Source organism: Schistocerca piceifrons, chromosome X (assembly GCF_021461385.2).
Source record: "Schistocerca piceifrons isolate TAMUIC-IGC-003096 chromosome X, iqSchPice1.1, whole genome shotgun sequence".
Classification (NCBI taxonomy): Eukaryota; Metazoa; Arthropoda; class Insecta; order Orthoptera; family Acrididae; genus Schistocerca; species Schistocerca piceifrons.
The window spans coordinates 1640318-1657520 of record NC_060149.1 but is presented as its reverse complement, the minus strand read 5'-3'; the positions used below and the strand labels follow the sequence as shown (position 1 = coordinate 1657520).

General features: G+C 45.7%; 1 protein-coding gene across 1 annotated transcript in view; it reads left to right on the top strand.

Annotated features, from left to right (window-relative positions):
* Positions 1 to 4966, top strand: part of LOC124721943 (biotin--protein ligase) — a 439412-nt gene extending 434446 nt beyond the window's left edge. Inside the window, exon 18 of the mRNA XM_047247106.1 lies at positions 4941 to 4966. Coding sequence (XP_047103062.1) covers positions 4941 to 4951 — 11 coding nt within the window. The 3' untranslated portion in view covers positions 4952 to 4966. The remainder of the gene's footprint in view (positions 1 to 4940) is intronic.
* Positions 4967 to 17203: the final 12237 nt, after the last annotated feature.

Genomic DNA, 17203 nt, shown 5'->3' with positions numbered 1-17203 from the left:
GACTTAAAGAGGGATTTTTGGGGAGATTTTCAGATCTTGACAGAACTGAGAGTGACATTCTTCTGTTCCACAATCCGTTTGATTGTAACCTTGATGATGTGCCAGTTGAACTACAGCTGGAGCACATTTGCAAACAAATTACTTTTCAAAGAGAAACACAGAGAAGGAAAACTTGTTGAATTTACCACTGCTTACCTGATGTTGAGTTTCCGAAAGTGAAGAAATTTACCACCGGTATGGCATCAATGTTTGGATAACTTATGTCTGTGAGCAAACATTTTCAGAAATCAAGTACATGAAGTCAACACCTTGAACAAAATTGGCTGACGAACATTTGAAAGCAATTCTCTTGACTGAATGCAAAAAATATCAAACCAAATGTTGATCATATTTCGAAAGCCTATTGTCGGTTTCACAAATCTCATAAAGTGTCTAGCTCCTTAGTTTGTGATATTCAGATATGTGTACACTACATCCGCTGTAACTATATTTTTGCTAACATTGGCTTCTTTGATAGGTTTTTTTTTTAGTAAAGAACTATGGTGGTTGTGCTTTTTTTGTGTGCTGCGTGCTACTCACCCACATTTAACACAGAATGATGAATTTAGGTTTTCATCTTTTTTTCCCCCCAGAACTTTCCTTCTGGCTTGCAAGTATTGACAAGGTGATGATGTGGCCAGCACTCATCATTTTGTCAGTGAATAAAGTTTGGTGACCTCTGCCAGACAAGCGTTGACAGGGGAGCCAGATGAATGGATTTGGCTCTATAGGTGTAAGGATACCAATCCCTCTAGGGGAGTAAACCCCAAAGGAAAATCCTGGTTCTCCAGATTTGAGGTTGGGCATGAGGCTAACACCACCACCTAGTAAAATGGAATTGTTTCAGATACCTCACATCAGCCTCAGAAAGATATGGGTTGCAGCATGACAACCTGGCAAGGAAAATGGTTAATGAGAATGAAAATGGATATTACGATAGCCACCTAGAATGTGAGGACACTTTAGACACTGGGAAAATTACAAGAAAATAGAGAAGAAATGGGCAAGTATAGAGTAAAAATAGTGGCACTACAACAAATGTGATGGAAAGTACAGGGAATGATAGCATCAAGGAAACACATATGCGGTGAACATTAATAAAACCTACAAATTGCAGGAACTGATTCCTGGCTGGAAATAGAGGAAAAATGGTCTTATGATCATGTGGCCGGAAATGCATCATTACCATGTTAGACGGTGCTGCCAAATGAACATTCCTCTGACCATGTGCTGTCTGTTCCTTGTGTGGCGAGGGCTGTGTGATTGGCACAGCATACTGTAAGCAGCAGAATAGTCTGCTATTCATGCAGGAAACAAGCTGAGATGGAGTTTGTGTACAGACAAGCAGATGGAAACAGTCAAGAGGCAGCATGACTACACCAAAACAACTATCACAGACACCAACTACATCACTCAACATTTAAAGCACCTTTTGGGTATCTGTGTGATCACGGGTCCCTTCAGACAGATGCCCAAGAAGGGCTTAAAATCTTGTGTGATGTGGCTGGCAACTGTGAGGGAACTTGTTTTGGTATAGCTGTGCTGCCTCGCAACTGTTTCCTTCTGCTTGGCCGTACACAAACACCATCTCAGGTTCTTCCCAACATGAATACCAGACCATTCTGATGCTTGTAGTACGCTGCATCGATCACATAGTCTGCAACACTGAAGGAACACACGGTGCGTGGTCAGAGGAACTTTCGTTCGTCAGTGCCATCTACTGTGGCAATGATGCATTTCCAGACACATGTTCGTAGGACCTTTTTTTCCTTCATTTCCAGTCTGGAATCTGTCTCTGCAGTTTGTTGATTTTATTAATGTTCACCATGTATTAATGTATAGGGGAGGGGATACAGGCCGACACGGTACTGGCTTTGTTATACGTAACTCGATGAAGGCAAATGTAATTAGTTTCACAGCAGTTAGTGATAAGTTGTGTTCTTTGAGATTTAAGGCAAATTCTTTGTATTGTACTGAGTTACTTGACAGAAAGGTGGGAGGTAACAGAGAGAAAGCCTTGAATGATGAAGAGGAGGAACCGAATTCCGAATTGGAAGCAGAGGAGGGGGAAGTTGAATTACCAGTCTTCTAAGACTAAAAAAATAATAAAGCAACAAGGAAAGACGACATAGACACAACATTATTAAAATTTGGGGAAAGAAGATTAAGACAGCTGTTATGAATTAATAAAGGAAATTTGGATGAAGGAAGAAACAATTAATGATTATAGTGCAGGAATAATACGCAGGTGTTTAGTAAGACATTAGCCTCCCAACTAGAATGCTGGTTGGAAAGGATACTGGGAGATTACCTGGTTGGATTTAGGAGCAACAGATCCACAATGGACCAGATATTTTTATTGAGAAAAGTGCTAGAGAGATTTTATGAATATGACAAGAAATTTTGTCAGTTGTTCATTGATTTTAAATAAGTATACGGCAGTCTAGACAGGAATAAGATTCTCCAGATTATGAAAGATTTTAGAACACCATTAAAATTAGTGAGTCTGATGGAAATGACAATGAAAGCAACAGTTTGCAAGATCGCATACGACAAAAACATTGTCAACAGAGTCCCATATAGAGAGGGGCTGTGGCAGGCAGATGTGATCTCTTCAAGTCTCTTTAACTTAGCACTAGAGAGGGTAATTCAGCAAATGCCAACAAACCCTGGGGGGACAATACTTACGCAGTAGGTCCAGGTGATGGCATACACTGCTGATGTAACATTAATTATGCAGAATGTCAAAGCTTTGAAAGATAATTATTCTGTGCTAGAAGGAACAGAATGGAAGTTAGGACTTGAGACAACTATGGGAGAAACTTAAAGTATGAGTGATTTGGGTTCCCAGCAGGGATAGTGAACAAATAAATGAGAAGGAATATCAAAGAGTGGAAGTATATAAATATCTATGTTCAATAACAACAGCAGATAATAGTACAGCGGTAGTAATTCAAGAAAGGTTAGCAGGTGAAAACTAATGCTATTATTATTCCTTGGAGATTACTTTCAAATACAGAAATTGTACTAAGAATACAAAAATTAAAATATATTTGACTATATTAAAACCTATAGTAATTTTTGGATTGGAAGGCTCGGTGATGATTACAAAGGAAGAAAATTGGTTAATGAGATGGGAAAGAAAAATTTTGAGAAAGGTCTGTGGCGCAATGAGAGAGGGAGAAAACCAGAGAAAAGGAAAAATGTAGAACTAGTTGACGGTCTTTGGACAGGTGAATATTTTAGTATAAATCACGCAAGGACGCATAAGATGGCCTGGTTGTGTACAGAGTGTGCCACAAACTTAGTGTTAAGGAAGTGTTTATAGAAAGCCTGAGGAGATTGGTTGGTTGGTTGGTTTGGGGAAGGAGACCAGACAGCGTGGTCATCGGTCTCATCGGATTAGGGAAGGATGGGGAAGGAAGTCGGCCATGCCCTTTCAGAGGAACCATCCCCGCATTTGCCTGGAGTGATTTAGGGAAATCACGGAAAACCTAAATCAGGATGGCCGGACGCAGGATTGAACCGTCGTCCTCCCGAATGCGAGTCCAGTGTCTAACCACTGCGCCACCTCGCTCGGTGCCTGAGGAGAGAAAGAGAAGATGAAGACCCATGAAAAGGTGGCTTGAAGATATGGAAGAGGACCTCCAAGTAATGGGAATCAGGAATTGGGGAAGGAAAGTAATGGACAGAGATGAAAGAAGGCAGGTGACAAAGGAGGCCAAGGTTCTGCAAGAACTGTAGTGCTGGCTAGTAAGTAGTTACCATTCTACATATGGAAGGGGCTGAGAAGAATTGCTGGTAATTTGAAATCACACTAGCAATTCGAGTTGGTTCTCTGGTCAAAGATGTATTTGCTGCAAAAGTTCCCAAACAGTAAAATCCCATGGATTGTCCTAAGGTTATACAACATCCTCAATTATAGTAAGATTACCAAGCCGTGTGCCACACAATTGATTTACACATTGCCAATCATAAGGAATAAAGAGAAACATGATGAAGAAGGTAAAGACAACAAAGTTAAGACAGTGTCTTTATAGGCCCACTGCACACTACAAGGCAGAGCAGAGGCCTGGCAAAGCAACAGAGTTTTCAGGTCAGCACTCACTATGCACAACGGAGACATGACAGAGCTTAGGAGTGGCCCAGCACTAGGGAAGCACACAGCACCGCGCCATGTGCTCTGCAAGTGTGCAGTTGGACTTAGATTCTGACTCTGATTCAGAATTCAGGAATATTGTTTTATTGTGTAAGGTTGAGCGAGATAGTAGGGGATTCTATTGTTAATTTATTTTGAATAGTTAATTTCATTCTCTCGTTACGGTCAAGCATTAGCCAGCAGCCTTGTCACACAAAAATTGTCCAAATGATTTATCTCCGCCCACCGCCTTAGCCGCTCTGGCGATCCTGAACAATTGTACAGTCCACATAAAAACAGAGAAAGATCTCTGTGGAAAAACAGATACATGCAAAAGCAAATAACATATGGTGAATAAGTGTTGGTCTACGGAATGGAAGTTCCTAATCAAGTATTCGTGGAAAGCTTGTAACTAAACAGATGCCAGTTCGAAAACATTCACACAATGATAGAGGAAGACATAAGAGGAAAACGAAGTAGCATGCGGGAGCCCATACCTACAAAAGAAAAATTAACTGTATGTTTTAGGTATTTAATTGAAATAAAATATGTTTTCTCTCAATATTTATTAAAAGTCAAAGAAACAATTTCCATATGTAAATATAATAATCTGTTTATAACGAATTTTGTACTGCAGTTTCAAACTCCATATCAGGAGAGTAACATATTGAAATGGTAGACGAACTGTTGACACTGTTGCATGATGATGTCAATGAACGATATTGAATCACTGGTTTACTTAAAATTTCTTCTTCTATTTCAGGTTCTATCTGAAACACTATCTCCTTTACTGCTACTTGGTAGGCCTTTGGCATCTCTTTTATGGATAAGTACAGTGTAGTGAAAAATTGGTGTAATGTGTCATTTTCTTGATGCTGTGATATCTCCAACTTTTTTCCAGTTTTCTTACGCCATTTCCCCTGTAAGATGAAATTTATTAACGTACTTTCTTATAGATTTTGGTACAAAATGACATAACCAATGTGAATATTCCTATTTTTGAATAGTATTTCCCCCATTCCACTTGCTGTGCCAGAAACCTCTGTGAATTCATGTATGCATACCATAAATGTAGGAACAATAAACAATAGCTGTTTGTCCTCTCTGCTTATGCAGCGTAAACAGACTGTTGTCTTTTTTCTTAGGTGTTTAACGCATGGGGATATGTTTAAAACCATCGCTCTAAGCTACCACACGAGTGAAAGGACAGTGTCAAAGGTAATTTATGATGTCTTTGGAGCGGTGTGGAAGCATCCGCAAGACTTTTATTTACCTAAGCCTACAACAGATATGTGGGAAAATATTGCTTCTGATTTTGAGAGGAAATGCCAGTTTTACAATTGTCTTGGAGAGATTGATGGGGAACACTTAACCTGATGAAAGCCACTGTTATCCGGTTCTTCATTTTTCAATTATAAGAAGCATTGTTCTGTAGTATTAATGGCTACTGTCAATGCTCATTACAGATTTACTTCTGTAGACATCAGGTTAATGGGCAGATTTAGTGATGCAAATATTTTTTCACGTTCAGTATTAGGAAGAAAGATGACTGATGGAACTTTAAATATCCCAGCAGATAGTCTCTTCCTGTACAACAAAATAGAGGCTCTTGCATTTTCATAGGTGATGAGACATTTCCGTTACTAAAACAATGTAATACGACCCTAGCCTAAATGCAAAGTTACTGCTAATGACAATAATAAATTTTTTCATTATAGACTTTCTTGCTTGATAAACTGTTGAGTGTGCATTTGGGATACTGAGTTCCAGATTTCGTGTACTTAAATGGCCTTTTGAATGCAAACTGAATACTGCAGACAGAGTTGTAATGGCCACATGCATGCTGCATAATTTCTTGAGGACGGACACTATCACTTCAAGCGATCTTGCTGAGGAAGAAGACATGGGACCACTAAGTAAAATCCCGCTTCTGTCGCCTGCGCCAAGTAGGTGCAGGAACATGAGTGAAGCATTTCTTGTGAGAGGAGGATTTAACAAGTGTTTCAATGCACCAGGAACTTCAGTTGAATGGCAGTATGGAGCTGTAAGAATAGGTCGGTACTAAAATGAAAAACTTACATTGTTAACATTAAATGTTTTTTGTGAATATGTACATAACATAAATCCAGTAATAAATGATACTTAAAATTGCTGTCTCCAACCTTCTTCCATATTTCGCACTTAATTTATTCCTCATGTTGTCTGGATGTGTGGTATCGGACAGTACTGGGTTGTCCTGAACTAACCAAATAAGGTGTTCCATAACTAAAAGATTTTGTATGAGACTGAAATTGCAACAGATCCACACAGTGTTGCTGGAAAATCAGTACTAACTGAGTGCAGCCTGGTGTGAACTGCAGGCTGACGTGGGATTAGCAATAAGTGGACCCAAGGGGATAACAGAGGTGACCGCAGACAGAGGAAAACTGTGTGGCTCGGACGACGGGGCAGAGGGCTACCCCAAGTATTTCCAGCCCTGTGCCTCAGTTGCCTGAAGTGTGTGGTGCCTCTGCTGCATGTAGTATTCAGCAGGCGTTATTCTGACCGTGGCTGCCATGGTACATAACAGCAAGATTACTATCCCTCGAGGTCAGGCCTCGTGTATGGAACCCGATGTGCTGTTATAAAGTACAACTGCGACAGTTTCATCTATGGAAGAGGCAACATGCAAGATGTGCAGCAAATTCTCTCATTTAGGAACTGCATACCCCCCTCCCCCAAGCACCTTGGCTGCTCTGGAAATCGCTCATACTAATGTGAAGAATGTTCTGCATACCTGTAAGGAAGGAAAACACAGGAAACTAAGATTACAGATACACAGCAACCCCTTACATGTATAGCCACATTTGCTTTAAACTCCATCCAGAGATTGGACACCTCGATACAGATACAGATGAGTAATGCACAAAAATACATAATATTAATTGTAAGAAATCACAGATTTCCAAGCAGTGTGTGTTTTTATAGGAAAAATAAGAAGTTGTAGATATGACAAAATGCCACCATTATACATTTAAAGGAGGCTGGAAAGAATTGCTGTAACCTAAAATCAATCAAATGATCAAGAAATGGTATTCTGCCCATTGGTAGTCTGCTTCTAGATATATACATTCCCCAACGGGCCTTAAGACTCCAAGCAACAAATCCTTCAGAAAGAATTGGATCATTAGTAAACTACAAATCTTTCAAATTTAGTGTATTCCACAGAAAATAAATTATTGAGGGAAGAGTCAAAAGTAAAGAAAAACAGGGCCTAAATCATTGGACTGTGCAGATTTTGTTACGGTTCACAGATCTAATGCTCGATTTTTGGGAGTACATCTAACAACTCGTCAAATAATACAGGCGCCGAATCACTGAAAGGCCTGTTAACAAGGCTGGAAACTTTGCTAGCTTTCAGATGAATCATTTTTCATGCTCAAAATAGAGCTCGTCTGAAACATAGCAATGTTTTGAGTTTTGTTTATGTGTCTTTTGATGACTCAGTGCCTCTACTATTCAATGACCATAACAGAAACATTCACCTCAGCAGGGAGGGAGTTAAGAGGTTAAGTTTTTTAGTGAGTCACAATACTCATCAACTCTCCCCTCATCACCATCTTGCAAACAGTTGCTGTAAAAGTCCCTGTGTATTATAGGGTGACTACATGTTCCTTATACTTTCCTCCTCATAAAGATTTAGGCCAGCAATGGCCAAAAGGTGTTCAAGCATTTTGGGTTCTGGTTGCACCACCTATCATGATGCTCATAAAGGGCAGTAGAGTGGAGGGGTGAGGAGGAGAAAGTAGATTGCAGCTGGAAACCTCTGGAGCAGCATAATCTCAGTGTGTGCCTTTGCCCCATTTACACCATTTCATTCACAATACGAGTTGTTATACGAGGGTTGGAACTTAAGTAGTGGTAACTATTTATTCACAACTGATACAGTAGAGTTATGTGTTTGCACGTGTTACTGTCCTTCACAGTAGTCACCAACATTGTGTAGAAGCCGTTGCCAGCGATGTGGAAGGCGTAGTATACCGTTAGCAGAGCCCGTTCTGTTGATGGTGCGAATTGAGAAGTCTAAAGTTATAGTTATTCTCGTGTACGACTGTGATGTAGTTATCCTAATGCGTTATGTTTCTCCGTGGCAGACCATCAGTGCACAGTATTATTGTTCGTTTTTGGAGCATCACCTGCGACCAGCTTTGCAAAAGAAGCGGTGACACTTTCTGCGCGACTCACCCGTCATTTTGCATGCCGATGCACGGGCACATACAGTACGAGCTGTGGCTGCTCTGTTCGGTCGATGGGACTGGGAAGTACTTTACCGTCCACCGTACTCTCCGGACTGAAGTTCTCGTGACTTTGATTCGATTCGGAAGATGAAGGAACCACTTCGTGGCATTTGCTTCAGAACTGTTCCAGAGATTCGACAGGTAGTAGACAGCTCCATTGGCACCATCGACAGAATGGGCTCTGCTAACGGTATACTACACCTTCTACATCACTGGCAATGGGTTCTACACAATGTTGGTGACCACTTTGAAGGCCACTAACAGGTCATTCATTCCCCCCCAGGGGGTCCACAACTCTTTTGTGGATACGTACGTAGTGAGCACGGGACCCCGAGCTAATATGTGGCCCTCCTTCCTTTCCGGGCTGCATACCCTCCCTTTCCGCATCCTTCCCCGTACCCCATCTTCGCCCCCCCCCCCCCCCCCCCGCACCTCTAGCTCTTTCCTTCCCTTTCTCCCCCTCTGGGAGTATGGTTTGTGCCTACGTCCGGAGACGGATGCTCGAAACTGTTACAAATTCCTTGCTTTCTCTACTTGCCAGTCTTCGTCCTTCCTCTGTCCTTCTCTTTTCCTTCCCTCTTCTCTTTGCCCTTTTCTCCACTTCGGCGTTTGAGACCCCTCTTCTTTCCTTTCCCTTTCTCTTTTTTCCTCCCTGTGCGTGTCTGAAGGCCGACCCACGCACTTCCATGTGTAGCCGGTGACGGGGTAACGCATAATTCCCCGCCCCAGGTAGACAGGTAGGACACGTACGTACCCCCTGGTAACGGCCAGGCCCAGGGAGGGGTGATTACCTGAGCTGATACCTTCCGAAAGTGCCGATTGGTCCCTCCGTCCGTTTGTCGGGAGGTGTGACCTGAGGTGTGAACAATCACCTAAGGCGGGAGTGCCCTCAGAGAGGGCCCCCACAAGGGAGGAGCGCGCCATCGGAGACGCCGGTAATCATGGGGGATTCTTCCGCAATGGTTTTCTCACCTTCCACTATGTCTGCTCACAAGCGTTCACTGAGTCTCAGCCACAGACAGTTCTTCCATTGTTGCCACAGTTCCTTGTTGTTTCTCGGTCTGACGAAGGTCACGACTTCTCCACAGTCAACCCTTTCATTATTCAGAAAGGTGTCGACACAATTGCAGGTCCTGTAAAGTCTTGTTCCAGATTACGGAATGGCACCCTGTGGTTAGAAACAGTCAGTGCCCTCCAGGCACAAAAATTGCTGCGTACCTCACTACTACACACCTTCCCTGTCCGGGTGGAACCGTACCGTACTTTAAATTCCTCGCGTGGAGTCGTTTATACACGCTCCCTCGATGGATTGTCTGATGAAGAAATTCAGCACTACCTGTCTGACCAGGGCGTAACGGCTGTTCATAGGGTTATGAAAAGGGTTGACACAAACATCATTCCAACCCGCACTGTCTTCTTGACATTTGACAAAGTTCAACTCCCATCGAAAATCAAAGCAGGCTATGAGATAATTTCCATTTGCCCTTACGTCCCAAACCATACGCGTTGCTATCGGTGTCAGCGGTTCAATCACACCAGACAGTCCTGTTCCAATCCGGCCAAATGTGTTACGTGTGGCAAGGATGCCCATGAGGGTGCTTGTCCACCTCCATCCCCTCGCTGCATCAACTGTATGGGTGACCACGCTGCTTCCTCTCGAGATTGCCCCGTTTTTAAGGACAAAAAGCTCATCCAGGAAATTAGGGTGAAGGAAAAGGTGTCGACCTTTGCTGCTCGAAAATTATTCGCCAGTCGACAGCCCACCGTGCCTCAGACAGGAAAATACAGCACTGTCCTTGCTTCTCCTCGGCCAACAAAGGCGGCGGCCACGCAGACTTGCGACCTCACCTTTAGTGCCACGGTCGTCAGATCGGCCAGCGCAAAGATCGCCCGTTCAACCTCACCGCTTTCGCCTGCCCGCTCTCTGGCTCACCCTTCGTCGGGTTCTGCTAAATCTCGAGCCCAAAAGTCAGACACCAAGACTTCGAAAAAAGAGCATACTCGTGAAGAGTTTTTATGTACCGCAACTTCCCAACCATCGGTTCCTCCTTCATCTAAACATCATACTTCCAAGAAGGCTACGAAGAAACCCAGTTCCTCTCCTCCTCCACCAAGGCATGTCCCATCTACAGCACCACCTGGCGGAAATCGCCCTCAGCCGTCTTCTGTGTCGCCGAGGCGCACTGCTGGCGGCCGATCAACCGGCCGATCGCTGGTGGCAGGAGCTGCTCCTGACCAACCTATGGATCAGGATCCTCTGCCTTCGGCTGAATGCCATTCCATGCTGTCGGTCGCAAGCTCTGAGCAGTCGTTGAGTTGACAGCGACCTTGGTCACATTCCTCCATTTTCTGTTCCCCTATGTCCATTATCCACTGGAATATCCACGGTATTCGAACCAATCGGGTTGAATTGTCGATCCTCTTATGATCCTACTCGCCGGTCATCTTCTGTCTCCAGGAAACAAAGCTGCGTCCCCATGACCGCTTTGTTCTCCCTCATTTTCAGTCCGTCCGATATGATCTCCCCTCTGTTGAAGGCACTCCAGCACATGGAGGACTCATGATTCTTCTCCATGAAACTCTCCATTATCACCCAATCCATTTAAACACTTCCTTCCAAGCTGTCGCTGTCCGTCTTTCCCTTTCCGGATACACGTTCTCTCTTTGTACTGTATACATTCCATCGTCCACACCAATGGCACGAGCTGATCTCCTTCATCTTCTTGGTCAGCTTCCACCCCCCCCTATTTGCTGGTTGGGGACTTCAATGCCCACCACCTGCTTTGGGGATCTCCACATCCTTGTCCACGTGGCTCACTATTGCTAGACGTCTTCCACCAAGCGGATCTAGTTTGCATCAACACTGGGGTCCCTACATTTTTGTCTGCCTCCACGACAAATTTATCTCATCTGGACCTTGCGGTCGGTACTGTTCCGCTAGCTCGGCGCTTCGAATAGTTCGCTCTTGATGATACACACTCGAGTGACCACTTTCCATGTGTCCTTAGACTGCAGCCTCAACTGCCATACATGCGCCTGCGACGCTGGAAGTTTGCCCAAGCTGATTGGACACTTTTTTCCTCTCTAGCGACATTCGATGACCGTCACTTTCCCAGCATCGACGATGAGGTCACACATATTACCGACGTTATTCTTACAGCTGCGGAACATTCAATACCACGCACCTCCGAATTGCCCTGGCGCCCCCCAGTTCCTTCGTGGAACAAGGCATGCCGTGATGCAATACGTGAGCGGCGATGTGCTCTGCGCGTTTTTCGCCACCATCCTACTTTGGCCAACTGTCTCCGCTATAAGCAGTTCCGAGCGCGATGCCGTCGTGTCATCCGCGATAGCAAGAAGGCAAGCTGGAAATTCTTTATTAGCTCATTTAACACCTTCACTCCCTCCTCGGAAGTTTGGAGTCGGCTTCGACGGTTCTCAGATGCGCCTAGTTTCTCCCCGGTCTCTGGGCTCACTGTCGCACATGACACATTAGTGGACCCCGTCGCAATTTCTAACTCATTGGGTCAGCACTTTGCTGAGATTTCGAGCTCTTCAAATTACCCGCCAGCGTTTCTCCCGAAGAAACGTGCAGCGGAAGTGCGACCTCTTGCTTTCTCCTCTCAAAATCGCGAAAGCTACAATACTGTTTTCTCCATGCAGGAACTCCAACATGCACTCTCTTCTTCTCGCTCCTCCGCCCAGGACTGGATGGTATCCACGTCCAAATGTTGCTGCATTTATCAACCCATAGTCTGCGTTACCTCCTTCGCCTTTATAATCGAATTTGGGCCGACAGTACTTTTCCCAGACGATGGCGGGAAGCTATCGTCGTTCCTGTTCCGAAACCTGGAAAGGACAAACATCTCCCCTCTAGCTATCGCCCCATTTCTCTCACGGGTAATGTCTGTAAGGTTTTGGAGCGTATGGTGAATTACCGTTTAGCGTGGTGGCTGGAATCCTGCAGTCTTTTAACACCTGCCCAATGCGGATTCCGAAAGCATCGTTCTGCAGTTGACCATCTTGTTGCTCTCTCCACTTATATCATGAACAATTTTCTCCGGAAACGCCAAACAGTAGCAATATTTTTTGATCTGGAGAGAGCATACAATACCTGTTGGAGGACAGGCATCCTCCGCACACTGTTCTCTTGGGGCTTTCGAGGTTGGCTGCCCCCTTTTCTTCGCGAATTTATGGCAAAGCGCACATTTAGGGTGCGGGTGAACACTACTCTCTCCCATACTTTCTCCCAAGAAAACGGGGTACCCCAGGGCTCCGTGCTGAGTGTTGTACTCTTTGCCATTGCCATCAATCCAATTATGGATTGTCTCCTTCCTGATGTCTCGGGCTCCCTCTTTGTGGACGATTTTGTGATCTACTACAGCTCTCAACGGACCAGCCTTCTTGAACGACGTCTTCAAGGATGTCTCGATCGCCTCCACTCTTGGAGCATCGAAACCGGCTTCCGTTTTTCTCCCAGTAAGACCGTTTGTGTTAATTTTTGGCGACGTAAGGAGTTTCTTCTGCCCTCCCTACATCTAGGTCCTGTCAACCTTCCGTTTTCAAACGTCGCTAAATTCTTGAGTCTTATGTTTGACAGAAAACTGTGCTGGTCCTCCCACGTTTCCTATCTTTCGGCTCGCTGTCTGTGATCCCTTAACACCCTCCGTGTCCTTAATGGTACCGCCTGGGGAGCGGACCGAGTGGTCCTTCTCTGCCTCTATCGCGCCTTAGTGCGCTCGAAATTGGACTATGGACGCATAGTCTACTCCTCTGCTCGGCCGTCTATTCTTCGGCATCTCGACTCTATCCACCACTGTGGATTACGTTTAGTGTTTGGAGCTTTTTACACCAGCGGTGTTGGCCGTCGAATGGCGCTAGCTGCGCAGCATTTGTGCACCGCCACCGTCAGTGTCAGCCAGTTTGCCGTGGCATACGGAGCTCCATCGCAGTCTTTAACACTGGTAGCATGCCGCGACAGCGTGGACGTGAACCGTATGTGCAGTTGACGGACTTTGAGCGAGGGCGTATAGTGGGCATGCGGGAGGCTGGGTGGACGTACTGCCGAATTGCTCAACACGTGGGGCGTAAGGTCTCCACAGTACATCAATGTTGTCGCCAGTGGTCGGCGGAAGGTGCACGTGCCCGTCGACCTGGGACCGGACCGCAGCGACGCACGGATGCACGCCAAGACCGTAGGATCCTACGCAGTGCTGTAGGGGACCGCACCGCCACTTCTCAGCAAATTAGGGACACTGTTGCTCCTGGGGTATCGGCGAGGACCATTCGCAACCGTCTCCATGAAGCTGGGCTACGGTGCCGCACACCGTTAGGCCTTCTTCCGCTCACGCCCCAACATCGTGCAGCCCGCCTCCAGTGGTGTCGCGACAGGCGTGAATGGAGGGACGAATGGAGACGTGTCATCTTCAGCGATGAGAGTCGCTTCTGCCTTGGTGCCAATGATGGTCGTATGCGTGTTTGGCGCCGTGCAGGTGAGCGCCACAATCAGGACTGCATACGACCGAGGCACACAGGGCCAACACCCGGCATCATGGTGTGGGGAGCGATCTCCTACACTGGCCGTACACCACTGGTGATCGTCGAGGGGATACTGAATAGTGCACGGTACATCCAAACCGTCATCTAACCCATCGTTCTACCATTCCTAGACCGGCAAGGGAACTTGCTGTTCCAACAGGACAATGCACGTCCGCATGTATCCCGTGCCACCCAACGTGCTCTAGAAGGTGTAAGTCAACTACCCTGGCCAGCAAGATCTCCGGATCTGTCCCCCATTGAGCATGTTTGGGACTGGATGAAGCGTCGTTCCACAGGACTACATCCAGCATCTCTACGATCGTCTCCATGGGAGAATAGCAGCCTGCATTGCTGCAAAAGGTGGATATACACTGTACTAGTGCCGACATTGTCCATGCTCTGTTTCCTGTGTCTATGTGCCTGTGGTTCTGTCAGTGTGATCATGTGATGTATCTGACCCCAGGAATGTGCCATTAAAGTTTCCCCTTCCTGGGACAATGAATTCACGGTGTTCTTATTTCAATTTCCAGGAGTGTATTTACACCGACGGCTCGAAAACATCGTCAGGTGTAGGGAGTGCCTATATTGTTGGCGACACCCCAAATCACTTTTGGCTTCCCGACCAGTGTTCGGTTTCTACTGCGGAGCTTTACGCTGTTCTCCAGGCTGCCCACTACATCCGCCGCCATCAGCGGATACAGTATGTTATTTGCTCAGATTCTCTCAGCTCTCTCCTCAGTCTCCAAGCTCTTTACCCTGTCCACCCTCTGGTCCACCGGATTCAGGACTGTCTGCGCTTGCTCCACATGGGGGGGAGTTTCGGTGGCGTTCCTCTGGCTCCCGTGACACGCTGGTATCTGTGGGAATGAGGCAGCCGATACAGCGGCCAAGGCTGCAGTCTCTCTTCTTCGGCCAGCTATTCAGTCGATTCCCTTCACCGATGTACGGAGCGTTTTATGTCGTCGAGTTGTTCTTTTATGGTACGCACATTGGTCGACACTTCCCCATAATAAATTGCAGGACGTGAAAGCTCCTCCTTGTGCTTGGACCTCTTCCTCCCGAATGCGTCGTCGGGAGGAGGTAATTTTAACTAGACTCCGGATAGGGCACTGTCTTTTTAGCCATCGAAATCTTTTAAGCGGCGATCCTCCCCCACTCTGTCCCCACTGCTCTCAGCTGTGGACGGTAAGACACCTTTTAATTGAGTGCCCCTATTTTAACCCGTTACGCTCCCGTCTACAGCTATCGCCTGATATATCGTCGATTTTAGCAGATGACACGCGCTCAGCCGACCGCGTTCTCAAGTTTATTAGTGCCAGTGAAATGACATCAGTCATTTGAAGCTTTTTTTTGGGGACAACCAACCCCTTTCTGTAGTGGATTTTTAAGCCTTCCTTCTGCTTTTAGTTTCTCCAATTTTATGACTTTTGTTCCCATTGCTGCTGGATTTCAATTTCGGTTTTTTACTGTTTCCTAAGTCACGGACCGGGCGCTAATGACCGTAGCAGTTTTGCGCCCTAAAACCAAAAAAAAAAGTCATTCATTCATTTCCGTGTCCAGTCAGCATTTCCAAAGAATGGCAGTTGTGATAGCTTTGTCATTTCCTTTGTAAACATCTTGTATTGTGCACAGGTTGTCCAGGAGGGGGCATACAAGTAGGTGGCTCTGATCTTCTTCAGCCCCGCAGTCACAAAAGGTGCCGGAGCTTGCTGGAAACGTTCCCCATTTCTTCAGGTTGGTCTTCCCTCGTGGGACACCCACTCTTATGCAGTTGAGGGACCTCCATAAAGAGTGTTGTAGGTTTGTGCCCGGAGCTAGATCTTTACCATTTCTGCGCCGGTGTCGGCTCCAAGCATCCCGAGGTGATCCTCGCAGTATCGTTGATCGTGATATCGACTTGCTTAGCGTGAGGTGAAGCGTTCCACGTGGGAGCAGCGTACCCAGTGGCTGATACGCGAAGCTCGAGTGCAGAAGTCCTTAGGAGGTGTGGATTGGCTTCCCAGCTGCTGCCAATCGGCTTCTTAAGTATCCCATTGCAAGCAGTGACTTCCTGTTTCACATTTAGACATTGCTGCCTGTGTGTTAGAGCCCTGTCCAGTGTGACACCTAGGGAGACGAGTGTCGGGCAATGTTTCAGTTGCTCTCTTCGTCGTGTGATGTCCGGCTTTCGCTGCGCTTCCCTGTTTTGTATGTGGAAGGCGCTCACTTGAATTTTACTGGGACTGGGCTTCAGGTGGTTGGCATCGTAGTACTTGGAGAGTTCATCCATTGCTAGAGACAATTTTGCCTCAACTTCTTTAAAGGTTGGCCCCTGAACGGTACTTATGTGTCATCGGCATAGATAAAGAGCCTAGTACTTGCTGGTATTGGCTGATCATTTGTGTAGATATTGTACAGTGCTGGAGCAAGCACACTGGCTTGAGGGGACCTTTCTTTTGCATTCACCATCTACTCCTCTTACCCTGTAATGAAACTTGGAATTTTTTGTTCCGAATGACAGTGCTAATAAGGGATGTTATTTGGTAGTCCTTAGTAAGGACATACGCTTTCTTTAACAGTTTCCCATGATTCACAGTGTCGTATGCAGCTATTAGATCAACAAAAGCGACTCCAGTAATCTCTCCGTGCTCAAAACATCTTCGATGTGATGGGTTAGATTCAAGATTTGACTACAGAATGATTTTCCAGCACGAAAGCCTGCTTGTTGTGGGATAGACTTCACTTCGAGGGTGACACTGGTTTGGTTAAGTACCAGCCGTACTAATCTGTTGGAGGTGTGGCATGAAAGGGAGATAGTTCGAAAATTTTTGGATCGTTTGGTTCCTTCCCAGGCTTCAGTATTGTAATGACTCGTTATTAGGCTTAGTAGTCACTTCATCATTTTGCAGCCAAAGTTTTTTATCTGTTCAACTCTAAGGTCATCGACACCCTTAGCCTTATACGTCTTCAAGCTGGACATGGCAGCTTCGAGTTCAGCCATGGAGAAGGGATCCCTAAGAAAATAATGCTATGTTCTCGGGTTGCAATGAAGAGCTTCTTTGGGTGTCCTTCCTTTTATTTTGCCGTTCTGCAGGAGCTGGGGTGCCACTTTATCAGGAGTCACTCTCACAAAATTGCCTTGTAATTTTACAGGGTCACCACTCAGGTTTTTAAGCAGTTACTAAGATTGTCTACTGTTCAGCTTCATTTGTTCCGTTTGTGTATCCCCATG